The 26,689-nt window shown below is 42.3% G+C and overlaps 11 protein-coding genes across 17 annotated transcripts in view; 7 read left to right on the top strand and 4 right to left on the bottom strand.

Annotated features, from left to right (window-relative positions):
• Nucleotides 1-11,717, bottom strand: part of LOC6616793 (filamin-A) — a 31,321-nt gene extending 19,604 nt beyond the window's left edge. For 2 of the 7 annotated variants that reach the window (XM_032722280.1, XM_032722281.1), the window contains exons 1-2: nt 7,670-8,020; nt 5,861-6,221 (exon numbers count right to left, since the gene is read on the bottom strand). In XM_032722280.1, coding sequence (XP_032578171.1) covers nt 5,861-6,146 — 286 coding nt within the window. In that variant the 5' untranslated portion in view covers nt 6,147-6,221; nt 7,670-8,020. Of the gene's footprint in view, nt 1-5,860; nt 6,222-7,669; nt 8,021-11,522 lie in introns of those variants that run through there. The other 5 variants (XM_032722284.1, XM_032722285.1, XM_032722282.1 and 2 more) reach the window with 4 other exon arrangements.
• On the top strand, nt 9,512-9,877 carry LOC6616792. Its single transcript, XM_002041093.2, has one exon. It carries the CDS (start codon nt 9,548-9,550, stop codon nt 9,812-9,814), a length of 267 nt encoding a protein of 88 aa, XP_002041129.1. The 5' UTR covers nt 9,512-9,547; the 3' UTR covers nt 9,815-9,877.
• A 1,859-nt stretch (nt 11,718-13,576) lies between the features above and the next one.
• LOC116801618 lies at nt 13,577-14,022 on the top strand. The gene has a single exon (XM_032722293.1). The coding sequence runs from the start codon at nt 13,585-13,587 to the stop codon at nt 13,852-13,854; it is 270 nt and encodes an 89-aa protein (XP_032578184.1). The 5' UTR covers nt 13,577-13,584; the 3' UTR covers nt 13,855-14,022.
• A 1,073-nt stretch (nt 14,023-15,095) lies between these two features.
• On the bottom strand, nt 15,096-16,040 carry LOC6616791 (chymotrypsin-2). Its single transcript, XM_002041092.2, has one exon. The coding sequence runs from the start codon at nt 16,002-16,004 to the stop codon at nt 15,201-15,203; it is 804 nt and encodes a 267-aa protein (XP_002041128.1). The 5' UTR covers nt 16,005-16,040; the 3' UTR covers nt 15,096-15,200.
• Nucleotides 16,041-16,204: 164 nt separating this feature from the next.
• Nucleotides 16,205-17,175, top strand: LOC6616790 (chymotrypsin-2). The gene is given in 3 exon segments (XM_032722292.1): nt 16,205-16,634; nt 16,637-16,911; nt 17,050-17,175. Coding segments are annotated over 3 exon segments (801 nt in total). The 3' UTR covers nt 17,146-17,175.
• Nucleotides 17,176-17,260: 85 nt separating this feature from the next.
• On the top strand, nt 17,261-18,188 carry LOC6616789 (chymotrypsin-1). Its single transcript, XM_002041090.2, has one exon. It carries the CDS (start codon nt 17,297-17,299, stop codon nt 18,095-18,097), a length of 801 nt encoding a protein of 266 aa, XP_002041126.1. The 5' UTR covers nt 17,261-17,296; the 3' UTR covers nt 18,098-18,188.
• A 128-nt stretch (nt 18,189-18,316) lies between these two features.
• On the bottom strand, nt 18,317-19,447 carry LOC6616788 (chymotrypsin-1). Its single transcript, XM_002041089.2, has one exon. The coding sequence runs from the start codon at nt 19,410-19,412 to the stop codon at nt 18,543-18,545; it is 870 nt and encodes a 289-aa protein (XP_002041125.1). The 5' UTR covers nt 19,413-19,447; the 3' UTR covers nt 18,317-18,542.
• Nucleotides 19,448-20,225: 778 nt separating this feature from the next.
• LOC6616787 (chymotrypsin-1) lies at nt 20,226-21,223 on the bottom strand. The gene is made up of 2 exons (XM_002041088.2): nt 20,439-21,223; nt 20,226-20,375 (listed from the first exon to the last, which is right to left on the bottom strand). Exons 1-2 carry the CDS (start codon nt 21,158-21,160, stop codon nt 20,303-20,305), a joined length of 795 nt encoding a protein of 264 aa, XP_002041124.1. The 5' UTR covers nt 21,161-21,223; the 3' UTR covers nt 20,226-20,302.
• A 424-nt stretch (nt 21,224-21,647) lies between these two features.
• Nucleotides 21,648-22,726, top strand: LOC6616786 (chymotrypsin-2). The gene is made up of 2 exons (XM_002041087.2): nt 21,648-22,456; nt 22,522-22,726. Exons 1-2 carry the CDS (start codon nt 21,680-21,682, stop codon nt 22,591-22,593), a joined length of 849 nt encoding a protein of 282 aa, XP_002041123.1. The 5' UTR covers nt 21,648-21,679; the 3' UTR covers nt 22,594-22,726.
• Nucleotides 22,727-23,296: 570 nt separating this feature from the next.
• On the top strand, nt 23,297-24,655 carry LOC6616785 (chymotrypsin-2). Its single transcript, XM_002041086.2, has 2 exons — nt 23,297-23,522; nt 23,678-24,655. The coding sequence occupies exons 1-2, from the start codon at nt 23,323-23,325 to the stop codon at nt 24,303-24,305; spliced, it is 828 nt and encodes a 275-aa protein (XP_002041122.1). The 5' UTR covers nt 23,297-23,322; the 3' UTR covers nt 24,306-24,655.
• Nucleotides 24,656-25,171: 516 nt separating this feature from the next.
• LOC6616784 (chymotrypsin-2) lies at nt 25,172-26,227 on the top strand. The gene has a single exon (XM_002041085.2). It carries the CDS (start codon nt 25,258-25,260, stop codon nt 26,074-26,076), a length of 819 nt encoding a protein of 272 aa, XP_002041121.1. The 5' UTR covers nt 25,172-25,257; the 3' UTR covers nt 26,077-26,227.
• Nucleotides 26,228-26,689: the final 462 nt, after the last annotated feature.

Raw genomic sequence — 26,689 nt, 5'->3', positions numbered from 1 at the left:
TGCCGGTTTTCTTAAACACCGCCATCGACCTTAAACTTGGCCAACAAAGCCTGCGCTTCGAACGGCTCTTCTTTTGTCATGCTAAACCATTCAGAGATAGTCGGAGTTTATTGAACCTACGATAATGGGATCTTTTTAATAGCGTAACACCGCAAGGTGAAAGGCGTGGGGATCGTTCTGATTACCTATCACCGATTAGTCAACACCTGGGCCCTCGGCAAATGCATTTGGCACGCACTGAACCATGACGCGAATGGAATTCCTCCTCCATCGTGGGGAAAGTTGCCGCAGGGAAAACTCGGTGGCCAGCAATGGTAACCGAATATGCCAAGTGACGACGGGCAACTACGTCGTTAACTGACGTACTAGATGTTCTACATTTCTTTGTCTTTGCCCGCTGGGGCTTTCTAGTAGACTCCGGGATCGTTTCGTGCTTTTTGGCCTGCTCAACGAGCCGTTAAACGATTGCTGATAGAGCCAGCTCGCTTACCACTTACTGCCCAACACCCGCAACAGCAATAACCACTTTTTGCTAAAAATTTGCAATTTGGCTTTGTTTACTTGAGTAGCCGACCACTTGAGGCCGGTGGACAGGGAAACCGGCTGGATGGGTTGTTGGCAAGCAAAATGGTCAAATGACTTTGCTTTGTTGGTCGCTCGGTCTCTCCTAAAAGCCATCAAATTGCCAGGCCATCTTTGCGTTTGGCCGTTTAAAATACTTTTACGGTCGACTGATGCCTTGACAAATGAATTAGCTGCCAATCTGTTGGCCCAGCCCGATGACATATTTATGAAAAATACATCGAAGACACTGGCGCAGCAACTCCATTTGCAAGGCGAAAGAAAGCAGCAATTAAAACGGCATGGAAAAACTAAATAGCCAGAAATGATTTGGCTAATTAGGCAGCAGCCGGCGTGCCGATTGGCTAGCCTCGCTAACTGTCTTGGCCAAAACTCCACATCAACTGGATGTCTTTGTGGAGCTCAAACTGGTTGCTTGTCAACTCCAAGAGCCAAACGTTTGTTTTTGGCACGGCAGCGCGAACAAGAAAATGTGGTGTAAATTATATAGAAATATGCTAATGTCTGGAGAGGAGAACGAGATGGCATAACTGTGATAGGAATATGCAATGCATATTAACCAGACAAACTCCAGTCGAGGGAATTTCAAATCCATACATATGCATAAGTGTGAAGATCGCCGAGAACGAGCAAAGAGATTCTACGAACAGTATTCATTCGAATGGGGAAATGAAATCCATCTTTGAAAAAGAAAATAGCTCTTGGGATTCTGAATGGGCGCATGATCTGGCTAATATGGTTAAGGCGGCTCACATGAAGCAAGCATTCTTGGATTCCGTTAAAGGCAACTAATTTTGCATTGTATACTGAGATTTTTAGCTGCAGTAACAATATTTCTAAGATACTTTTCGATTTAGGTGTTATTTTTAGACTATAGACTATAATTTAGTTTATACAAAATACTTTAGCTTAGAAATTTCTTCCTAGATTCTCAAGTTAGAGAGCACTTATATTTGTTAATCATCTAAACTGATTTTACTCTTCAAGTGTCACTAAATATGATCGAACGTAGTCATACTCGACTTGGGTCTTTTATACAACTGACACATATTTCTCCATTTTAATCTTATCTGACAAGAGATTTTGTCGCAAAAACATTATATGACGAAGTTATTATTCTTTGTTTATAAATTTCTGCTGAATATTAAGAATTCTTGTGTTCAATATAAAATGATGAGTCAATCTTAATTGTGTCTTGAGCTTGTTGTTCTGCACAAATAAGAGATCATCTTTGAGTAAATAATCTGGATAATTAGACTCAAAGCAACAAAGATAGCCCTATAAGATAACTTTATCTATTGATAGTGTAGACGGTGTTGCTCTGCTTCAAACGAAGAAGATGCATTAAATTTCATTGAATTACAGAAGTAAAGAGTGGAAATTTCTGCAATCTCCCGTTTACAATCCATCATAATTTTGCTGTCACTGTGCACAGCAATCGGATATGTCCACCCAAAAACCAGAGGCAGAATCTGGAACCCAGAGCTGCTGCTTCAGAAGCCACCAATCGTTTGGCCATGTCGAATGATGACTTGACATGATTTATGTGCAACGATTCTCGCTTCGATGCGGCCACAGAGTTATTATGATGTTAAGTGCAACGGCAGAGAAGTATTTAACATTCAGATAACAAGAATGCTGAGGCTGCAGCACCGAGTCCGCCGAGGCCACAATTCCCGGGTAACCGGCTTGGGTCACCAGACACGTTCTCCGAGCGGCACGCGCATACCAGAAAGCCGAGTTGGAGTCGGAAAAGCAGCCACGATACAATGGAGCGTCTGGAAAGATTTTCCGAACGGAACGGAAAAACCAGTTTCCGTTCGCTCCGAGGCTAATCATCCAGACGCCTAACTGTTGCTCGGCTAATTAAATTAGAGCCAGGGCAGGGCTAAGCCGCAAAAAATCGTTGACATCGCTTGGAAAGTGGGAGCCTGAGCATGTCTGGCTCGGAGTTTTTAAGCCGCTCGAAAAGCTCCATTTTGGGCGCATTTCTGATGTGGGTTGTCCCACATTCGGTTGCTTAATTTTCACTTGTTTGAGGGTAATTGAGTCGGGGTCTCACCAACTCTCTAACGGCCAGCTTTTGCTAATTTAAATAATTGACTGACTGCCCGCTCAGGGAATCTACGCAAACATTCCGCCGAGTAAGTAATGATGTTCATAACACCTTAATCTTATCATAAGTGCCTCTGAAGTGTGACGAGGAATGGGCATCATTGCTATTTCCAGTCCATGTATCAGAGGGTTAGCCTCGGCTCAACGGTGACGTGTCCGGATCGATGGCGTCATTTTGAGACTTTGCAAATGATTTATAAAAAACACCGGTGAAGTACGTGCCAGGTGATCAGGGCTAGTATTGATGTTTGGTCGTGTCATTTTATGAGCAATTCAGCTGAAATTCAACGGAAATTTAGCTGACACTATGGACTTGGCATATTTCCTAACCATGGGCTGAATCACAGGCTTAAGCATTTTGACTTAGGAACCGGAAGCTGTTAGCACGACCCAGAACAAAGTGCCTGACTAATTTTAAATAATCTTTATTTTGCGGTCTAACCATCGCAATCTAATTAAAAACAAAATATTGTTAGCTCGAATGATTACAACGTTCATGAGCAATTTATCAAGAATGTTTTTTTTGGCAATTTTTTATAAATTGTTGAGCATATCAATTATGCCTCCATGGTAATCAACACATCATGTGTGAAATCACAAAAATATGAACAAATTATTAACAAGCATACAACAGCAGTGAAATTGGGTCAAATGGATGATCAAGGGGCTTCCATTAAGTGAAATATGCATTTATGTGCTTGACTCATTGCCTGGAAAAATCTTCGACGCCATCCATAGATGATTTTAATGATGTTCGAATGATGATGGCGTCATCAATAACAATCAATTGGCTGTGACAAATTGAGCCTGAGTTTATAGGAAACATTAGGTTGCGCTGCTGCTGAAAACCGAAGTAATACGGTTCCTAAAAACTTCAGCCAAAACCCAAATTAAGCCCGATACCCAAAAACCAGATGATGTCATCTGGAGAGTCAACTCTGAGCGACTTTATCTCCACTCTATCCGGCACGTATTAGGTTTGTTCTTCCCTCTGTTTTGTACTTTTAATTTTGTTATTTTTATTTGTTTTTTTTCGCTGCTTTTATTTTTGCTTTTTTTGCAGTTTATTGCGACCGCCCGAGAGGCTTTATTATTGTTTTTGTGGATTTTTTAGCGCAAACATTTGTAGATACGAACGGCGGCGCTCCATGGAAATCTACATGCCCCCACTTGGAGCCGGGGCTCTGGACTGAAAGACAAGCTCTTGAGCCCGCAGCTGCGTGGTTTTGGGCACAAAAGTCGACGCACACATAACTCCACGAAATTTCGCGCTAATTCAATTGACAGCACAAAAGAGGAAAAATAGCCGAACAGAAATGATCTGTGCTGATACAGTGGGAACCCGAAAATGTTGGTCTGCCAATGCTTTCAAACGCCGAGAACAGAAATTTCACACGGAAGCTTTCACTGTACCCAATTTAAATCGATTAAAAACCACATAATTGGACAGCAGGAAGAGGTGGGGCTCGTTAAATCAATTTACTATGTTTTCTTATAAGTTTCGAATTTTTGTGCAACGATAATGGCCGAAATTGGATGCGTTATCTGTTTTGGGTATGTTTGCCAAAATAAACGGCTAATTAATGTTTGCATTCCCGTGAATAATGCCATTTAGGCAGAATTTAGTTAATGACTAAGCTGAGTGCCAAATCAGATGAATCACCTATCCTTGCAATTAAGTTTTGGCAAGCACGAAATTAAATCGCGAAATTTGAGTTGCTAGCGCTAAAATTTTGGAGGATAGATATGAAAGCGCCTTATCGCTATAACCCAAGTCCAGAATGGATGATTTTTTATCGCAAGAAAACGAAAGTGCTGATAGCTATAAAAATAACTTCGAAACTGGCGATTGTACTGCAAAAAAAAGTACGTGAACTGAAATTCGCTGAAAAATGTCTCCGAGTTGCATTTGCTTTGCTCACAGTTAACGAACGCGTTTGTTTGGCTTTCTTTATTTTTTGTATCTGTATATTTAAGGCAGCTCCCCTTTGGGTCGATAAAAAGTGTCTGTAAACATATCTGTAAACATTATTTACCTAGCTGTCAATTATTGACAAACTGTGTTTTTTTTTCTGGAACGAGTTAAGATACTGAAGTTGTTTATCTGTTTTATATGGGGCAGTAAGTCCTCACTGGGTGATTTAACTACGAGTATGTGTATCAAACGTTCCGAGATTGTTGGTCTTATCAATAACGTCACGGGGTCATTAGAAGGCGCACAGGTGATTACATTGTGAATGAAATGTAATACCCGTACTCGATGGAATCATTCATCCACTGAATGCCTCAATGACCGACGGATGCTTGAGTTAAGGCCGCAATGTGAGTCATAAAATCCCTCATCACATGCTCCTACAGCTGTATAGTTTCTAAATCAAACTAATTAGCATGATGCAGTTAGGTGACCATTGATATCGGGTTCTGTGTTACGCTCGTGATTTGGCAATGGAAACGGTCTTTGAAAGCGATAGTGCTCTAATGAAATTAACCTTCCCAATTGTCCACGCTTCGCTGGTGTTCTCTTGTTTAAAGGTATATCAACTTTAAGGTTTATCAAAATCTGCTTGGACTCTAATATAGAAATACTTCTAATATCAGATCAAGATAACTTTTTGAGCTCTGAACTAGCCGAATATACCCATCCTAAGGGGTACTCAATTCAGTAGATTACGTACCGTGCAGGTACTGCAAATTGGTGAACACAATCTTGAATTATGCATACAAATGAAAGTAAAACTCGCATGAAGCTGGCGCTTTGAATAAGCGCGGCAATGACATCATTTTGTTTTGTAGTCTGGAAGCGAATCGTTAAAGGCACACATTTCATATAAATAATACAACGGATCCACATGGGATCGTGAGGGATTCAGCGGGGATCAGGGGATCTGGGTATCTGGTGTTAACCCGAGACTCTTGAGGCGTTGGCGGCACATCTTTAGTTGACTTATCTCTCCCCCCATTGAAAGAGCAAATTATGCAATTTTCAATGGAAACATTTTCGATGGCCAACGATGCGAGCGCATCTAATTAATGCATAAAGTTGCTTCACGACCGCAATTGTGCGGTTGCTAAAACTATTAGAGATACGTGGGATCCAACCCAAGCTTAATCCAAGAATTCTGGGAATTTCAAATACATACATACACAAGGGTGTCTCACTTACCAATGTTAACGATTTTGATACCCTCATCCTGAAGGAATTTCAGGGCCACCGAGACGTTTTCCAGTTTCTGGCTGCGGAATGTTGGGCGTTTGTTGTATTTGGGCATTCGCTTCTGGGACAGCACCTCGATCAGGGCGATCAGTCGTAGGCCGTCGGACAGGTCCGTCTCCAGGTTGTTGATCGACCGATCGATGGTCTTCAGGTGCTCGTTGGCCCACCGGGTGAAGGTGTTCTGTTGGATCTTCTTCCACTGCGCATCCTCGGCGAGATCGCGTTCGGCCTCCATATCTTCGTCGAAGTTCTCCTCGTACTGATCCGCCTGCTGGCCCTCCTGTCTGGCTGGCTGGTAGTAGTCGTTCGTCTGTGGGTTAGCGATTACGCAAAGATCAAGTTAGCCGGGTATACTAGGTTTGGATGGGTGTGCCGCTAAATGGGTGTCTTGATGACTGCGTGTGGGACGTCGTTACTTCGAAAATCACTTAGCGACTATGCAAGAGCGATCTCCATTAAAAAGCGTCAAACTCCACTCCTGGTGCCAAGAAACAAATTGATTCGAATGGCTTCGGATCGGATCTGATCGGATCCCACTAGGTGTGGCGTAGGCCAAGACTTGTTCCAGTTGCAGAACTTCACTGGAGTGGACTGTCCACTTTCCACACATGTCGCACAACCAAGCGGCTATTTAGAATCAGTGAATTTTCGAGAGCAGGCGACTTCTGAATACGCTTCTCGGTGGTAATTCTGAACTCGGCTTTTTTTATGAACTCAAACTTTTCTATGACTTTCAGCACGTTAGGGTTCTTCATGAATAATTTTTATTTTGAGGCTGAAATATCTTTTTCTGGGTAACGAGTCTGGTATCTTTTAGATTGTCTTTCGATTTTATTGAAATTTTGTATATTTTAGAACGTTTGTTAAGTGATGAAATGATGAAGATAATATGTAAATGAATATTTGAGTGGTTCGGGTTGAAGAACTCCGTATTTCTGTCGAGCTTGCGAGTTGCCCTTATCTCTTAGCCGGCGAAACAAGTTCCCAGGTAACTCCGCCTAATTCATTGTTTACCAACTTTCCCGAAAAGTTCCCGAAAAGGGTATACAGACAGAAACGCCGCGAAGACCGAGCACAAAGCGGAGTGATCGTAAGGCGACGGACAAGGGAGCAAAGCGGAGTTCGCGTGCCACACACAAACCGAGGAAACCACCGAAAAACCAACAGAAATAGAGAAGTAGAGCCCCCCCTCACAACCGTCTGTCTGGGCCGGGCCAACAAGGGAATACGGCTAGAAGAAGAAATTGGAGTGAAGTGCTCGAGTGCGCAGCGTGTGAAGTTCATTAACATTTTCATTAATTGCGAAATGCCGCGACAAAACGCAGTGTGAACTGCAGCACTTACAGAAACTACAGTGAAACGGTGCTTAGATAAATCATATATCATATATCTATTATAATTACGAAGTCTGCACATATGTATGTAGTTGGTTGAAAAAATTAACTACGCAATTATCATTAAATTTGAAATGTCCAGTTCTGCATTTATAGCTTTCAATTCATCCTAAAAAAAGGTCTTCCTGAGAATGATAAATTCCTAGGAATTCCTAAAAAACTACAGTTATCTTCCATTCTTTTCAAACGTAAAATAAGCGAATATTTCAATGTTTGGCTTGGTTTTAGGGAATTTGATTTTTGAACTTCTTCGCGACAATCAATTTTTGTATGACCGTGAGTTTCCTGTAACTTCATCATAGGGAAGTTCGCCTGTGGCACACGCACACTGGCGCACTCAATTCGCACACACACACACACACACCTGTTGATGGCAAACGTCGTAGTGTGCGGCTGGTTGTTGGGCGTAGAAATGTAAGTTGCTAAAGTTGTGCTCCAAATTGTTATTGTTGCTATTGCCGGTCGTATAAACACACGCGTTCTGCTGATTTTGCTGCGAATTTGGCGGGTTCTTTCTGCCGTGACTGTTGTTGTTGTAGTAGTGGTTGCCCGTATTGCTGTTGTTGTTATTGTTGCTGAGGAATATGGTCGCCTGCGTCGTTTGACCGTTTGTATAATTCGCGTTTTGCACCAATTCACCGCCGTGCGTTAAAGTTAAATTTGCCGTTCCGGGACCGTCAGCGTTGTTACTCGAGCGCGTACCACCGTTAAATAAATTCTTATTTTTAAACGTTGAAGTTTGTCGCCGATCACCGGCATTCGGATCCGCCATATCAGCTGATTTGCTGAATAAAGAGAGGGGCGAGAGAGCGGCAAACAAAATGAAACAAGAGAGCATTTTCCTTCTCTTTAACGTTCTGTTCTCTTAAAAAAGTCATTTTCTCAGCCAGCACAAAACCAGTTTTCGAAAAAATATTATCAACAGATTCAAGTTCAGTTTCAGTGTGAGAGCGTAAAGTTAAATATTTATATTTTATAAGTAATAAGTACTTCCATAAGCCCCAAAGTATGCACTAATAATAAGACCGTTGCGAATAATCGCCTTTTCATAGAATGGTTACCAAAAATAAATAGTATTTCTAAATATAACTGATTTTTGCGACATTAAATTGTTCGAAAAAAACAGTTTTTTTTATATATATGGTTTTTACGACATTAAATTGTACGAATTCCATTTTTGAGAGATTATGATTTGATTTCCAACCGCATGCTGTTTATATAAGTCATAAAAAATGACTAAGTGCTTTATTTTTATTGCACTATAAATAATTACTAGTGTGTTATTTATTTAAAATTTTAAAAAACACCTAATAGAAGTCACAATAAAAACATTAGTAACATAGCGTAAGCTCGGAGTGAAAATATTATTCTTCAGTGAATCAATGACTAACAAACCTGTCATCGATTCATTTCATTCGTTTTACTTCACAATAGCTATTGGAAATGTTTAAAAATATTTGCTATTTAGTCGGCAGTATTATTATGCGTATATATGTAGTTATTATTCGTATGTTGGGGGGCCAAGCCCTGGAATTCTCAAATCCCGACCTTTTTCAGAACGGGAACCCAAAAAAGTGACTCATGATCCCCTTGCAACCCCACACCCACGAATCCCATGACCGGGGAAGAGCAAATAATTCTGGTAAATATTTGGCATATTTGAGGATTGCTTTTGGCAGTGCCTTTTAATTTAATTCCACTCCCCCTTTTTCCGCCTGATCAAATGCAAAAACGAAAGGCAGAAGCAAATGCACGGCGTCGGCCAGACAAGTGAATGAGCCAAGCAAATGGGGCTGACAACCAGCGACCTTCTCGATATGGTTAGGAATCGTTAATTTTAGCCAAATGAGTCAAAGTCAAAACTGGTAGCTATATATGCATGTATGATCGATGGCAGATCGATGCCCGGAAACTGAGTATTGTTGTTTTTTGGCACTGTGGAGTCCTTCGCCGAATTCCCCAAGGGAGCTATCCAGTGCCTTCCCTATAAGGCACTCAATTTCCTAACCACATTACTCGCTGGAAAAAATCTACAATATATGTAGACAATCACCGAATAAAATAATTCCATGATTACGTGCTCTGATGTTTGCCCAATTGTTTCTTTTCTTGAGATTTTTTACCCTCGCCATGGAAAAGAAATTTTTCGCAATTGTGATAATATTTGACTGGCCAAAAGGGAAAAGTATATAATCGCGAAGTCTTGCCACCAAATTATCACTGCAGCTACGGAGTTACCAAAATGAAGTTCTTCGCTGTTCTCTTCCTCTTTTGCGCCATTGTAGGATTCGCCTTGGCTGCTTCTTCGACATCCTCTGCGGACTATGATTCAACTACGGAAGAGGACTACACTACCACCGCTGCCTCTGACACTACACTAGCTCCCTCGGCTCAGCCTCCATGTGGAAGCGGTCCCCAAGGACCCTGTGGACAGGTCCCTCCACCACTGCCGCCCTGCGTGGGAGGTCCTGGTGGCCTTTGCGGCAAGAAACTGTACTTCTTCTATTAAATGAATTCTAACTAGGTTAATTATTTTGACTCAATAAAGTGTAAAAAGTTGTAGACCTATCAATCAGCCCTTTCTTATGATATACGCAGACTTTAAACTATGGTTTAACAAACGGTGGGCGATCAAGGGAGTTCTATAATAAAACCGACGACTACATTTTGCAATATAACTATAATTATACACAAAACAAAGAAGAGGAATTTTATAGTCGATTTCCTGGACTATTTGATACCCATTACTCAACTCTCGATAGTTTTTGATATTAGAGTGGGCGAGGGATTATTTTAAAACCAACTTGCGCGGCGTATACGTCTATAGAATCAGCATAATTAATAATAATATTGCATATAATATATATTAATATATATATTATATATATATAATATAGTAATATTAATAATAACACTGTTAACTTTTAGCGTTATTGTTTCTGAGATCTATAGGATTTATAAGTTCGAAAACGATTTCTTCTAGCTGTTAGATACTTTTAAACGAACCTAGTATACCCTTTTACTCTACGATTAACGGGTATAATCAGGATTAATTTGTTAGGAGATAAATAACTAAATCTAGCTAATGCTACAGTTCCTGTTTCAGCTCATAAATAAAGTTTACGATTAAAAACATTTTAAAAAAGAAATATAAAGTTCTTGTTTACGAAAATCATAACCACTCCGATTAAAACGGGTACTGTCTATTTTCGCATGCCAAACATTTGTAAACTTATTTTTGGAAAAGCAAGTTAGAGTATTTACTTAACTGTCCTAATCCATCACTCCATCCACCATTCCATAAAATTCCATCAAATCTTGCAAACACTTGTGTTAACAATTGTTCTAAAGTATTATAAGTATATAAGGGCAAAATATGTTAAGTGAAATATTAATTTCGATTTAAAGTTAGCAACATGAAGTTATTTGCCATTCTCCTTCTTTTGTGCACCATAACCGCTGTTGCAATTGCCTCAACAACAACAACATCAACGGAGTACAACTATTGGGGTTCTGCAACTACAACGGAAAGATCTGCAATAACTACAGCACCTCCATGTGGAGCAACTGGCGCCAAGAAATTATATTTCTTTTATAAATAATATGGCTTCAAAATGTTTATATTTTCGAGTAAAATAAAAAGATAGAACAATCCCAAAAATCAAACACAAAAATAGCACTTCTACAAGGATCATTGGGTTTAACATTCGTATTTTTTGGACTCGAAACCTTCACTACATTCCACAAGGGAGTGGAACTGCGCGGGGACAGCTGGCCATATGGAGCAAGTGCGTCTGGCTGAGGATTCCCATATATGGAAATAAACTTTTCAAATCGGGCCAAAAACGGCGGCCAAATGACGGCGAATACGTGAGGCGCCACTTGCATCGCTGGGGAATCGCATGAATCAGCGTCGCCGAACACGCCGCCAATGAAATGCTAAATAAATTTGCACTTCCATTTTAATTAATTTGAATTTATTTGAAACTTAAATTACACCCAACATTTGCACAACGAAGGCGCGCAAGTGAGCAAATTTCGTCCGCCCGTTTGACTAAAAATAAATTGACAAATATTTAGTTTTTATGAAAAGGTAATGAGAAGCACATGTCCTCCATTTTCGTCGTGAATATATCGTGGAAAATCGTGTGGGTGAAATGCAACGATTGCCGATCGAATAAGGGCCACCCTAGCACCACAATGAGAAAAAAACTCACTTTTCTGGACGCCATATCGTTGGATTTTCTGTTGATAGGAATCGCTGCCGTCTAATGATATCGAGTTGTAATACTTTAGTGGGTGCGCTTAATACTGATCACTTGATGGCCCGCTAATTACACAATTTCTGGCGTGGCGAGCACGTTTCTCTCAAAAACACAACACAAACAGACTGGGCAAATCCTTCTTTTTTTTCGTAAACAAATTTCACAATTTCTTTCTTTTGGTTTTGAAAATGTGTGCACGAGATGCGCGCGTTGCTTTCGCGTTCTTTGCTACTCGTACTCGTACTGGCCGCGACAATTTCTCAACTCGACTGAGTTGTGTGCGCCTCCTTGCTCAAAGTTTTTATGCAGCCAAATGCTCGCCGCTTATTTCTCAATTTCTTTATTATTATTTTCTCAGATAAATCATACAGACGAGGGTCATCTTAAATAACTCCTTGCATTATATTTAATCCATTATTATTTCAAGTTGGAAATGATATTAGAATACAATATTATTATATATATCATAGTAATATTAAGAAGATTAAATAACTTCATTTGTAATTTTAATTTTTATATTTTTGCATAATTTTAATTAAGTATGGACATCTCTCACAAGTTTCTAAAAGTGCATCCTCGTCTGTAAAAGGTCTTCAATACATAATTTGTTCAATATTTATTTCGCTTCATGTTTTGTGTTGTGTTTTTGGTATTGCGAGTGACGTTGACTCGCCGTCGCAGTCGCAGTCGACGTCGACTGCACTCTTGACTCTGTTTGGCAGGTTTTTGGCGACGCTACTACATGAGCCCCCCAGTCCCCACCCACTGCTTCCAACACACTCCCCCCTCCCCCATGCAACTCATCACAAATGTGATTTTCGACGCGCAGCTGATTTTGTTGTTATTCTATTCATAGAACTGGTTGCCGTCTTTTGTGTTTTATGCTTTCGCTTCAATCTTCTCTGCTGCTGGCCACAATTGAAAGTGCCTCCTGCGAAAATGATTGGCTTTTGGCCATCTCTGGCGGTCGCCCCAAGTACATTCCGCATTCCTCATTCCGTGATCCCCCATCATTTGACTCAATCCCAAATCGGTGGATCGTAGAACCAATAAAACTCTTAAATTAAAATCATATGTTGTTTAGTCTTGTGATGACTAACTCGCTTCGGCCAAATCAGCTGTCATAAATTCCTTGATTTTATTTGGCTTGGATGTTTATGCTCGTATAAATATATCAAACAATTTTATTTTGATTACCTGATTTCAGTGCTATCAAGGCGCTTTTAGGAAATTTAAAGTGATCCCCCAAAATCACTCCGTAAAATAAAATTAAGAAAACGTTTAATTAAAGTTGTTTTGAATTTGGAGAATATTCGTAAAATAATTAAGAAAATAACCAAGATGTTCGTTCTTAAAATATCTAGGAAAAAACCCAAGATATTATGATTAACTTCATCAAAGAAGTAATTAAATATAAGATGAAATTATACATATGGTAGATATGAAACAACATACATTATTATACGTCATTCATAACAACTCTGTACTAACATTTCTCAAAACCTATGCGAACGCGAAGCGCGTGTACTTTTAAACAAATCTTATTTTTATTGGCCATCATTATTCATGGCGTTTGAATTAATTCAACAGCTGCTTGGGCTGTTAAAATCTCTTGTTGCGCATACGCCCCGTTGCCGTCAAGTAATTTCACGTGCCAACGCTTTATTTAGCCTTTTCCCGCTTCGGCATTGTTACTTGGATATTTAGAAAATAATTGGAATATAATAAACAATGGCACAGTGGGCTGTCAAATGAAATATACAAAGTTTACAAAGGTGGTTGCCTCTTCTAGAATTTTTAATATTTCACATACAACAGCTGGTGATTAATTTGGCAATAGAATATGAAAAATAAATATTAGTCAGACCAATATGACTTTTCATAGGAAATTTGGCATTTGCCCAACTGTTTCAGGGTATTATTTCGTTAAACAATTGAAAATAAATAAGATAAGAAGTATATAATTGATAAAATTGTATCTATCATTTATTAGTTTGTGTTAAAGCCGACTAAGATGAGGTTATTAACTATTATTGCGTTCTTTTGCGTCTTGGCAGGCTGCTCTTGCTCAGATTCAACTACGTCATCTGGATATTATTGGGACCCATACTCATCATCTTGGGTTGCTTACGGAGATTCTACCACTTCGTATCCCTACGGGGAGGATGCAACTATATCTGCACCTGTTGCTCCGTCAACTTCCAGGTCTCCATGTGATGGAAAAGCCCAAAGACCTTGCGCAAATCTACTGAAGGGTGCACAAAAGCTTTATGTGTTCTATTAAAAAATCACTCAAACTTGTACGCCTTGTTAAATAAATCATTTTGGGAAATACATATGCCGGTTCCCCTTGGGTACTATATCCCGAAGATACCCCAGGTGCGGCAGAGCATGCGATTGAGGCTAAATAAAGATCAGAGGCTCTATTAACATCTGGTGCCCGACAGATAAATGCACTTTACGCTCTCACAACTGAACATTTAATGGCTCTTTCTTTGCGATCCAGCAAAGAGACCTTTCATCGTCTGAATATATCACGAAATGGCAACGCCTTGTACGCAATATTTCAAACTGAAATTCACATAACACAAAATATTCAGAATCTATTTTATTTTTGGTAATATATTTATTCGAACGTTTTTTTTTGTTGGCCGTATACTTTTAGCGCAATTATTCATCACTCTTGGTAAGAATGTAAAATACATTGCAGCACAGTCGGTTTGCCTTAATTGGGAAAACTATTTCACATACTTTGGCATTTTCACTGGATTTAACATAATTTTCCCTCGACTTTGCACTAGTTGCGAAATTTCACTTGTTATATATTGCTGTATATATAAAAATATGAGCAAGACACGCGTCTACATATAGCCCACGGATTGCGTATACGCCGCGTATTCCAAGAAAATTCGAGACCCGCACTGCACACGTCCAAGTCAATACAGCAACTGAAAATCTTTTTCAAAATGCCAAGATACAACCCACAACTGAGAGTTTTCCCGGTTCTTTTTCCCCCATCTGAACAGCGAGTGCCGATAGAAATATTTTCAGAATTTCCATGCGCCGTGAGCGATTTGTGTCGAAATTTTTCTCACAACTCAAATCATGACTAAGACCACGTCTGTCTGGGTCTACCTGCTTCCAATTAGATTTGAACGACACGTGCGACCAGTGCGACACTTCTCTTCTTCCGAAATAAATCAGAAAACGGCGGGTGGCTGAATCACTAAGACATTCCGGCTGTCCGTCTGAACGGCCTCCTGGCTGTGGGCCAAGAATATCACTTGCCTCCAGAAACATCAAAATAATTCACCACTCCCGCCAAAATACAAGTGAACTATGCCCCGTACAGGTTGACCCCTAACGAGTGACCCGTAAAGGATAATGTCCTGCCCTTCGTTTTAAGTGCGACTTGGACGAGATTTGCTTGCGGTTTGTGTGCGGTTTGGTGGCGATTTGTGTGCGGCTTGGGTGCGAGTTTTTGGCGGTTTTAGTGCGTGTTTGGTGATATATGATACAAGTCAGTTTGAAAGACATCTTATGTTTTAATGGTTTAATAAATTAATAAATTATGCACAGCATTAAGGAATTACGTTAGGAATTCAGGTTCTTTAATGAGTTCAAATGTTTTTATCCATCTATTGCCTGCTGGTTGACCTGTGCACATTTGCCATTGCCACTCATCGTTTGTCGCATCCAGTCGCGGTAGTACATTACATCCATGAATATATCCGGCACTCCCTGAGCGCAGGGTACAAAGAAGTTGAGTATGCCGACCAGAGTGCCCTGATGAACTAGAGGACCTCCAGAGTCTCCGTGGCAGGCTCCAATATTTGCCTGACGATATGCACAAATATGGCAAGTTCCCAGTTCCAGATCCTCGTAGGCGGACATCATGGACTCACAAGCTGAAGAGCTGAGGTGTTGCTGCTGGACGCGCTGCAGCTGGGATGGCAACGACCCCGCCGCTGACTGAGATCCCCATCCGGTGAAAACCAGCTCCGAAGCTCCTCTGGGAAAGGAGGATGTGGGTAGTTCAACCGCCTGAGTTAGGGCGTTAAAGCTGATGCTCTCGTTCAGGTGAAGCAGGCCAATATCATTCTGGTACTTGGGACTGTCATAGTTGCAGTGCAGGTAGATGGCGTCTGGGTAATGCACAGCTCCTGGTTCCGCATAACGAATTGTTCCAGTGGCCACTTGAAGTCTGCTGGCCGGGTATCCTTTGACACAGTGACCAGCCGTTATTATCCATCGGTCCGATATGATGGCACCACCGCATAGGTGACTACCCAAAAGAGTTTGGAGCGACACCTGGTAGGGGGCATCTCCTTCAGCTGCATTCTGGCCACCCACAATAAAGTACTCAATTGCCAATAGGTCACAGTAGAGTAAACTGAACAGGAGAATATAAAATAGGAAACGTGCAAACGCCATGGCTGAAATGCAATCGCGGACTGAGCTAGTCTGGTTTTACCCTTAGCGGTTTTGATTGAACTATAGTAAAGTCAAAATGGCCTGACCAAAGGTTCCACCAATCGCGCCATAAACTGATTTTTTATCAGATTCCGATAAATGGTCAAGAAGGCAGCCTGTTCGGTTGAAAACTTCATTAGCTGACCGGGGCCAGAAACAAGATGTCGGCAGCGGTTTTACTTATTTTGTTGGGACTTTCGGGACTCATATCCATAACAGCCATAGGAATCAAAGGAAACTACACGGATGGGCGGTTTTATAAGGATCAACGGATCATTGGTGGTCAGGCGGCTGAGGATGGCTTCGCTCCCTATCAGATATCATTGCAGGGAATCTCCGGCGCCCACTCTTGTGGTGGTGCCATAATAAACGAGACATTCGTCCTGACCGCAACTCACTGTGTCGAAAATGCCTATATTCCATGGCTGGTTGTCGTCACGGGCACCAATAAGTATAACCAACCGGGAGGCAGGTATTTCCTAAAAGCCATCCATAGCCATTGTAACTACGATAATCCGAAGATGCTCAATGATATTGCCTTGCTGAAATTAGTTGAGCCGATTGCTTGGGACGAGCGCACTCAGCCGATCCCGGGCCGGGTGATGAAGTGATCCTCACTGGTTGGGGATCCACGGTGCTCTGGGGCACCAGTCCCATCGATCTGCGGGTTCTATACCTTCAGTACGTTCCCCATCGCGAGTGCAAAGCCCTGCTGAGCAACGATGACGATTGTGATGTGGGTCACATCTGTACCTTTTCGCGGCTGGGCGAAGGTGCCTGCCATGGAGATTCCGGTGGACCTCTGGTTAGCAATGGTTACCTGGTGGGGCTGGTCAACTGGGGATGGCCCTGCGCGACAGGAGTTCTGGTAAGTGATCGGAAATCTTTTTGTTAAGGCAATGAGCGGCAGAATTTTGTAGCTGAATTTCAAAAAAATACTTTTCCATGCCTCTTGGAAAACATAAAGATTCTTAGAACCCAATCAGAACTTTTTTTATATTTTCAGGACGTTCATGCCATTGTTTATTTCTATCGTGATTGGATACGCAATGTCATGAGTGGGAATTCAAAGTGCACTGGCTTCAGCTCCAACCACTCCTAAAGGTTCCGTTTACTGTGACTATCATAATCCATAAAAAATACTAATTTATAAGGCAACGATAAAATTGCCTCGATAAGCAGGGGCCAGTTAATAAAGTTTTGATAGCGAAGAAGTTGGCGTTTAGTCTTCAGTACTTGGTCAAACCTTCGAGATGAAGCTGCTCCGTCTAAGCCTTTTGTTTCTCCTAGCTGCAAAGCCCCAAAATCACTGTGAATCAAAGCGCTTAGTTGGACCTTTTCCGGCGGGTCCATCTGGCAGGATTAAGGGTGGCGAGGAGGCTGAGATCGGATTTGCTCCGTACCAGGTCTCCCTGCAACCCATAGTGGGCTCCCATAAATGCGGTGGTGCCATTCTAAACGAAAACTGGATCATAACCGCCGGACACTGCGTGGAAAATTTCATTCCCGCCCTGGTCAATGTGATCACGGGCACCAATAAGTGGGCAGAACCGGGAGCCGTCTACTACACCGCCGAGATCCACAGACACTGTATGTACGACCAGCCTTACATGCATAACGACATCGCCCTGGTGAAGCTTACCCAGAACATCACCTTCAATGAGCTGACCCAGCCGATCGCTCTGCCCACTAGGCCGGTTGAACTCAGTGACGAGATCGTCCTCACGGGCTGGGGCTCCGATGTGGCCTACGGGAGTTCCATGGAGGACCTGCACAAGCTGACCGTGGGCCTTGTTCCTCTGGATGAGTGCTACGAGACCTTCAACCGAACCAGCAGCATGGGTGTGGGTCACATCTGCACCTATTCGCGTGAGGGTGAGGGCGCCTGTCACGGCGATTCCGGTGGTCCGCTGGTGAGCAATGGCCATGTGGTGGGTGTGGTCAATTGGGGACGACCCTGCGGGGTCGGACTGCCCGATGTGCAGGCCAATGTGTACTACTACCTGGACTGGATTCGCAGCAAGATCAGCGGCAACAGCAAATGCTACTACTAATTTACTTACCAAATTTAAATAGTCAATTGTTAGAAAGATTTCAGAGGAAAATAAAGAAAAATTAACACTATTATAAAAGTGCCTGATGAAATGGTGTTACGTTATTATCAAGTCTTAAATATCTTAAAATCACTCCACTTTTTTTAACGCCTTCCTTTATCGAGGTTTATATTGAAAACACAATTAACAAGAAAATATAGACACCTAATCTAGGCAAAATTACATACACATATGAAATTATAGATATATTATTATTATATGAACAATATAAACACACTCGGAAGTAGATATAGAAATCTATATAAATTGATATCGAAGTAATATACTAACACGATTTTCTTATTGTTAATCTGCCGTTGATTTTATTTCCACAAGTTAGTCACCGTGCATTCTTACCTAATCAAAATTGTATATGGTATCTTGCTCAGCATATCGTCCCCTTGGATCACAGATTAGGATAGTTACTAGCATAGCAGTGACAGTTGCTACATGGTCCCGAGATCATGCTCCTGATCCATTCCAGATAATAGTAGACGTTGGCGTGACTATCGGGAGTTCCAATTGCACAGGGATGACCCCAATTGACCAGGCCGTAGAGTACTCCGTTGTGCGTCAGCGGACCGCCGGAATCGGCATGGCAGGCTCCCTGTCCACCAGTCGTCAGTGTGCAGATATGGCATGGACCGTTCCACGGATCGTTGTTCATTATCTCCTGGCAAGTCGAGTAGACGACATGCGTGAGATAAGCCTTTTGGAGTATATCGGGCGTATCGCCCCAGAGTTCCGTTGAGCCCCAGCCCGTGAGGAGCAACTGCGTCCCATTTGCCAGCGGAGCTGTGGGCAGCTCAGCCGGTTGAGTGTACTCATTGAACTTGATCGTATCGTTCAGCCGAATCAAGGCAATATCATTGTGGTAGGCGGGACTGTCGTAGTTGCAGTGAATCCAATGCTCCTCCACGAAGTAGATGGCATCCGGCTTTTTCCACTGCACAGTTCCTGTGATCACTCGCAGGTTGGTGGGGTTATAGCGATATACGCAGTGGGCTGCCGTCAGGACATGGCGTTCGTCGATGATGCATCCGCCACATGTGTGGTCTCCGTACATTCCCTGCAACGATATCTGGTACTTGGCCTCGCCCAACTGCGCATCCTCGCCATTGATAACGCGATTCTGGAAGTTGACTCCTTCCGCCTTCGAGATCCACTCCAGCTGATCCTCACTAAGCTGCGCCAAACGCACGGCGCTAATGGGGTTATAGCAACTGCAGGCTAGGAAGATCACCAGGATCTGCGAAACACCCTGTCGAACCATCATGGTGGTGGGTGCTTGACTTTCAATGCGACAATTAAACCTGCATATGGGCAGTGATTTTTCTTTTATACTCGAACGTTTTATCGTAAGTTCTGGGGTTTTATCGTAAATCGGTAATGTATCTATGCCATAAAGTCTGATATCGTAACACACTGATTATCATTTTGCGACAGGGCAATCAATGTCAGCGTCGTCATTGCATAAGAATAATACCTAGAATGGTCAATTGGTGGATATCACCACTGGACTTTGTAAAAACGAGGGTTGCATCTATTACCAGCTACATCATATATCTAAAGGATATATATTGTATCTGGTCAAGAATGTCTAATATAAAATTTACAAAAGAAACCACCAGTTCAGTTTATAGGACTTCTACGTAAAATCGGTTCGAATTGAATATCTTTTCAATGAGGTTTCAAAATAACTCCCTGCCCACTAATAGTAATTGAAAATTTTAAACAATATATTAATTTTTGGAGATGCCAGAGGTTGCTTGCAATCAGAAAATCTCTTTTTAGACTTCAAAATTAACTGAAATCAAAAGAATTTAATAACAAAAGTATTCTTAGCAAACGGGGTGAATCCATTTTAAACGCACTAAAATGATTAACATATAATTCATTACTTATTTTCACCATTTATTATAGTAAATCTTGGCCTAATCATTTCACGTATAACATATGGTACAATTTTTCAGCCCTAGCTTGGCATTATCTTATGCTATAACATGTTAGCAAACAGATCTATAAAAGTGTTGATTGCCCATCTAAAAGCAGGCAATGACCACATGAGTAGGGGTAAAAGTTATCAGCGTTGCTTTAGTCAATACATTTATTTCACATATTTATACCAAAATACATCATAGTGATACCAGTTAATCTGTATCCCTTTTAGTTAACACGATTCTTGCATCCTGAGCGAGTCCTGCGGATCCAATCCTGATAGTAAACTGTGTTGGCATACCTGAAAGGATTGGCAATTCATTAATTCCCACCTTATAAGGCGATTCTATAGACACCATCTTACATGTCTGGCATGCCGACGCCGCAGGCTCTTCCCCAGTTGACCAGGCCCACCAGCTTGCCCTCCCACATCAGTGGACCACCGGAGTCTCCGGAGCAGGCTCCCTCGCCCTCCCGCGTAAAGGTGCAAATATGACCGACGTCGATGCCATCGTGAAAGTCCCATCTCTCTCTGCACTCCTCGTGTGCGATGATGGTCAGGTTGAGGGTCTGCAGATATTGCACCGTGGGATAGCTACTTTCCGGAGCACCCCATCCCGTCAGAGTGACCGTGGAACCTGCCGGAGGTTGCTCTCTGCTCAACTCAACGATCTGGGTGCGATCATTGAATATTATCGACTCGTTGACATGGATCAACGCAATGTCATTATTGTAGACATAGGGAATGTCGTACAAGCAATGGACTAGGGCCTCGTCCGGAAATAAGGTCTGTCCTGGCTCCAGACGATCATTCGTACCCACGATAATCCTCAGATCCTCGATGCTAAAGTCTAGTGCACAATGGCCCGCTGTGAGGATCCACTGTTTGTTGAGAATGACTCCGCTGCAGATGTGGGTTTTCCAGGTGGTCTGAATGGACACCTGATAAGGAGCCACTCCGTCCTCCGCCTCCTGGCCACCCACAATGCGATTGTCCAAAAGTTTACGATCCAAACGCTTTCCGCGCGTGACGTCAATGGAAGTGCCCAGCAGAAGCAGCCAAATCAGAGACAAACGGACAGCCATCACCCAAAACAAATATTTCCGAGTGGACGGACAGCGCGAATTAATGACCAGCAATGGAAAATTGTATGACCCAACTGAGCGTTTTTATATGCATTCCATATAAACCGATTTTATCGCACATCGGGAGTTGGTTCACTTGGGTTTTTTTCGCGGCCAACTGACCACTGGCCAGTAATCTTTATGGCCATTAACAGCCAGGTATCTTTACGGCTACAAGGATAAAACGCAATTGGTAAAGGCGGAACGTCCAATTAGACCTAGTTGCTGATAAACCAATGGACTTGTGTGACACTGCAAATCTCGGCACTCTATAAATGCACCGGTCGAACTAGCCAGTCAGCTCATAATGACCACGGCCGCATTGCCGCATATGCCACTTATCGCCATGTCCAGACCTATAAACTTCCTATTATCCAAAAATCGACCAAACTGGGCGATAAGATCCGCCATATGAAGTGTAATTTTAAGGTGGCCCGGCTGAGGGGTTTTAGTTTCGATTTTACCGCGCATATACCAACCATGAGAAATAGGTGGAACCTTACGGTGCTGCTGGGTCTGACTCTGCTGGCTCTTCAGGGGCCAACGGAAGCCATGAGGATGCGAGGTGACCCACTTCCGGGTTTGGCCAATATCGAGAGGCATCGCTCCACCGAAGCTGTGCCCCAAGGTCGTGTGGCCGGTGGCAGCACCGCCGCCGAGGGCAAATGGCCCTGGATAGCAAGTATCCAAAATGCATACTCGTATCACCTGTGTGGAGGCCTCATACTCAACGAATACTGGGTGCTCACAGCGGCCAGTTGCGTGGCGGGATTGAGGACTTCAAGCCTGCTCGTTGTGACTGGAACTGTGGACTGGTGGGATCTATATGCTGCGTACTACTCTGTGAGCCGGATCCGTGTGCACTGCAACTACGACAAGCCGCTGTATCACAATGACATAGCCCTGCTGCAGTTGTCATCCAAAATCGAATTCAACGATGCGACAACGAATATAACCTTGGCGGATATCGATGAATTGGAAGAAGGGGAAAAGTTGACCTTCGCCGGTTGGGGCAGCTCCGAGGCCATGGGCACCTATGGTCGCTATCTGCAGGAGGCATCCGGCACATATCTGCCGGTGGACGCGTGCCGGGAGAAGTTGCAGAACCAAGATGATGTGGACCTGGGTCATGTGTGCGTCCAAATGGACGCGGGCAAGGGCGCCTGTCATGGGGACACTGGCGGACCGCTTATCGACGAGCAGGAGCGCTTGGTAGGCATCGGTAATTGGGGTGTGCCATGCGGACGTGGTTATCCGGTGAGTATTCCGCCTATATCGGAGGGTAATATATGTATTTATTGCCACCTATTATTATCCACTAGGATGTGTATGCGCGTATTGCCTTCTACAACGATTGGATCCGCACCACCATGAATGGATGTACGATCGCCTAGTCATTGTCACCTCTTATCTGTGCACTGAGGGAAATGCGGCTTATCAATTTGGCCAGAGATTTAATATGACAAATATATTTCAAAAGCACTATTAAATATGATTTCATCATTAAAGAATGCATCTTTTTTCTTACCACTAATACGCTTTCGAGTTCTATCTTAGTTTTATCTGGGCAAAGTTATCTTTAGTATGGGGTATTAAAGTTCAGTTCTACTTGCTTAAAATTATTTTTTTTCAACGTTGATGTTTGAAAAAATAAAGTTCTTGCAAGTTTAGATTACTAAAACGTTCACCTTTGTAGATTTAAAAAAAATGCTTACTTAAATTTGAAATTTATTTTAATATTTGTTACCTTATGTAACTGAAAACTAAAATTTATAATTTCACAGGATTTATTAGCACTATATATGTAGTTCGATAAGATGTGTAAATAATAAACCATTATATGCCAGTCATTTGAAATCATTTTGAAGTCATTTTTTGACCAAGTGTAGGAAACATGATTTGTGTTGATTTGCTGATTTATAAAAAGATATGGGATTTTTACGAGGGGAGAATTTGTGGGTTTTGTTCAGGCTGACCATGATTGAGATTGCAATACCTTTATGGCGGTTCATTAATATCACGCCAAATATCTAATATCGTATACTGAATATCGTTTATTGTAGTTTAGTTTCTTTTTAGCTGCACTGCTTTGCAATTAGTCCAACTTCAGCTGTTCGTTCAAGATGTCATACCAAATCGGAGCGGTCTCTATACTCGCCCTCGTCCTGTTGGCGTTATCCTTTTCGGAGGCAAGTCTACGCCGTCGGGCCTTCACCTCAGAAACATCCGAAGCCGCGAATAAATTTAGCTCCCGAATCATCGGAGGAGTAGAGTCCGATGTCCTGGCGGCACCCTATCTAGTATCGGTACAAAACGCTTATGGGTAATTAACTTATCCTTATTTATCCTATCCTAGTTATCCGATTGGTAACATTTACTAACGTAATTATACTATTTTTTAAAGCAATATATCGTTTTAGTGTCTTAAGTAACATTTTATTTTGAAGTCTCAATAGTGAATTATGCTACTCTTTTAAGTAACCACTTTTGTGCTGGCGCCATCATCCACGATCAGTGGATCCTAACCGCGGCTAGTTGCTTAGCTGGATTGCAAAAAAACAACGTGAAGGTGGTGACCACCACTTATAATAACTGGGGATCGGCGGGCTGGATATACTCCGTGGAGGATATCGTCATGCACTGCAACTTCGACAGCCCCATGTACCATAATGACATTGCCTTGATCAAGACACATACACTATTCGATTACGATGATGTGACCCAGAATATCACAATCGCTCCGTTGGAGGATTTGATAGATGGTGAAAAGCTAACCATATACGGATACGGCAGCACGGATATCGGAGGAGATTTCTCATGGGAGCTGCGGCAGTTGGATGTGACCTATGTCGCCCCGGAAAAGTGCAATGCCACCTACGGCGGTACTCCAGATCTGGATGTGGGTCATCTTTGTGCCGTGGGAAAGGTGGGAGCCGGAGCCTGTCATGGGGATACCGGAGGACCCATCGTGGACAGTCGTGGTCGCTTGGTGGGCGTTGGTAACTGGGGCGTTCCCTGCGGCTATGGATTCCCCGATGTTTTCGCCCGCATTAGCTTTTACTACAGCTGGATTATATCCACGATTAACGGATGTGCTATTTCCTAATTGCAAGTAGTCATATCAATTATTTTTGTCCTGGAAAGATACCTTTATTCAATAAAATACTGTAAAAATTGTGGTCCGCTTTTCAGTATCGCCAGACGAATATTTTTATTATGCCTATCTTATTACGGATGTTCCAAAAGATACATTGTCTCCTAAATTATGTCAAAGTCCAAAATCCAGTATGTGAAACAATTGATTAACTTGAAATCTTGATAATCCCTACCTCCAGACGTCTACCAATTGTTGTAATTGCGGGTGATAAGTGAAACGTCAAAACTTCATTGAAGCCATAAAAATCAACTGGTTTTTCATAAACAATATAATACACTACCAAACCTTGACACACCGAACCATGTCTATACAACTTATATTTTTTTAGTGTTTGATAAAAAACAAAATAAGTAGGGTTTTCCTTATCGAAGCTATCTGATTTATTTTTATAAATCCTTTAATATTTGTTTAAGACTGTCCTATCTATTTTTTTACTTACGACTTCAGTATCTTCAATGGGGCATTCAATCATTTCGCCATTATTCCAGGTGAATTTTGAGTAAACTTCCATCCGATTACGACCCTATCAACCGACGACGTCTTAACATCTGCCAAGCACAACTCGAGTCAGCACAAAGTCCGCCCCCGTTGTGTATGAGTAATCTTATTACGGTCGTGTGCTAGTTGTCTATCACTCCCAGTCCAAATGGCTATAGAATTCCCCCCTATCAGGTACTATATACTATGGCTATGGAAATTTTCATTATCGAAGCTTCCCCCGAACTGAGCCGCTTATCGCGAAAAAATATTTAAAAGAAACTCTTCGAGAGATAAGGAAATTTCGCACAGCGCTATAAAAGCGATTTCAGCGCCAAAAAATGAGCAAACCGCTTACGGAAGTTGAACACAACACAACATTAAAAAACTCATACAATTAATTGAAACAGATATTTGAAGCAAAATGAAGTGGCTAGTACTGATCAGTGTTTTGGTGATCCTGTCTCAATGCTCGGCGAAAAGCGTTACGATCCATCGTCGACATCAGTTAAATCATCATCTGGGCCATGTGAAGCCCGAGACCCGGGTGATTGGAGGTGTCGATTCCCCCACTGGATTTGCTCCATACCAGGTGTCCATCATGAACACCTTTGGCGAGCATGTGTGTGGCGGCAGTATCATCGCGCCACAGTGGATCCTTACCGCCGCCCATTGCATGGAGTGGCCCATTCAGTACCTGAAGATTGTCACCGGCACATTGGACTATACGAAGCCAGGAGCGGAGTATCTGGTAGATGGATCGAAGATCCATTGCAGTCACGACAAACCAGCCTATCACAATGACATAGCGTTGATCCACACGGCTAAGCCCATTGTTTACGACGCCCTGACTCAACCTATTAAACTGGCCAGCAAGGGATCACTGCCGAAGGTGGGAGATAAGCTAACGCTGACGGGATGGGGCAGCACCAAGACCTGGGGAAGGTACTCCACCCAGCTGCAGAAGATCGATCTGAACTACATCGAGCACGACAACTGCCTCTCCCGAGTGCGAAACGCCAACTGGCTGAGCGAAGGACACGTGTGCACCTTCACCCAGGAGGGCGAGGGATCCTGCCATGGAGACTCCGGCGGTCCTTTGGTGGACGCCAACCAAACCCTCGTCGGCGTTGTCAACTGGGGCGAGGCCTGTGCCATTGGCTATCCGGATGTCTTCGGTTCGGTCGCCTACTACCACGATTGGATCGAAAAGATGATGACAGACGCTGGAACCGCGTGTTAGAGGTCCAAAAGTCACCCGAGGGGGTACAAAAGCCAAAACCGAACAAAAATAGCAGCTGCCATTTAATGGCTTCTGCAAATTGATCAAATTAGACTGTAAATTTTATCACTAAGATATCAAAGATATCATAAAATATTTATGAACAAATAAATGAACAATTGCGTTTCAGTTTAAATAAAAACTTTTACGTATGTCATGTTTTTTAAGGCGGTTATTCAATTTTAGCACTTTTAAAAACTGCCGTTTCGTTAGATCCTCTGAAAGAAATCCCCCACTTCGTACTGTCCAGATAACTCCAAAGCCCAGTCATTCGCATGATCCATCATGATATTCAGTTCTCAGAACTGAGTCAATAAACAAACAAGCGCCAGTTAGGAAGAAGTGGGATATCAGGAAGTATTGGCTATCACCTGTGGCATTACTTAATGTTCAGATTAGACTCGAGTATGATTGGCTATGGAAATAAACAATACCTAAGTAGTTTTCCAGCAGGTTCTCAAATTATAAGATAATTAAATAGAACTGATTGAGAATTGTTTCCATTGTTTCCACATATGTCAGAACACCAAAAATATTGAGTAGGGATAATGACACTTAATTGTGACCTAGATAG

This window comes from Drosophila sechellia, chromosome 3R, assembly GCF_004382195.2.
Source record: "Drosophila sechellia strain sech25 chromosome 3R, ASM438219v1, whole genome shotgun sequence".
NCBI classification, from domain to species: domain Eukaryota; kingdom Metazoa; phylum Arthropoda; class Insecta; order Diptera; family Drosophilidae; genus Drosophila; species Drosophila sechellia.
This window is presented reverse-complemented; position numbering and strand designations above follow the sequence as displayed.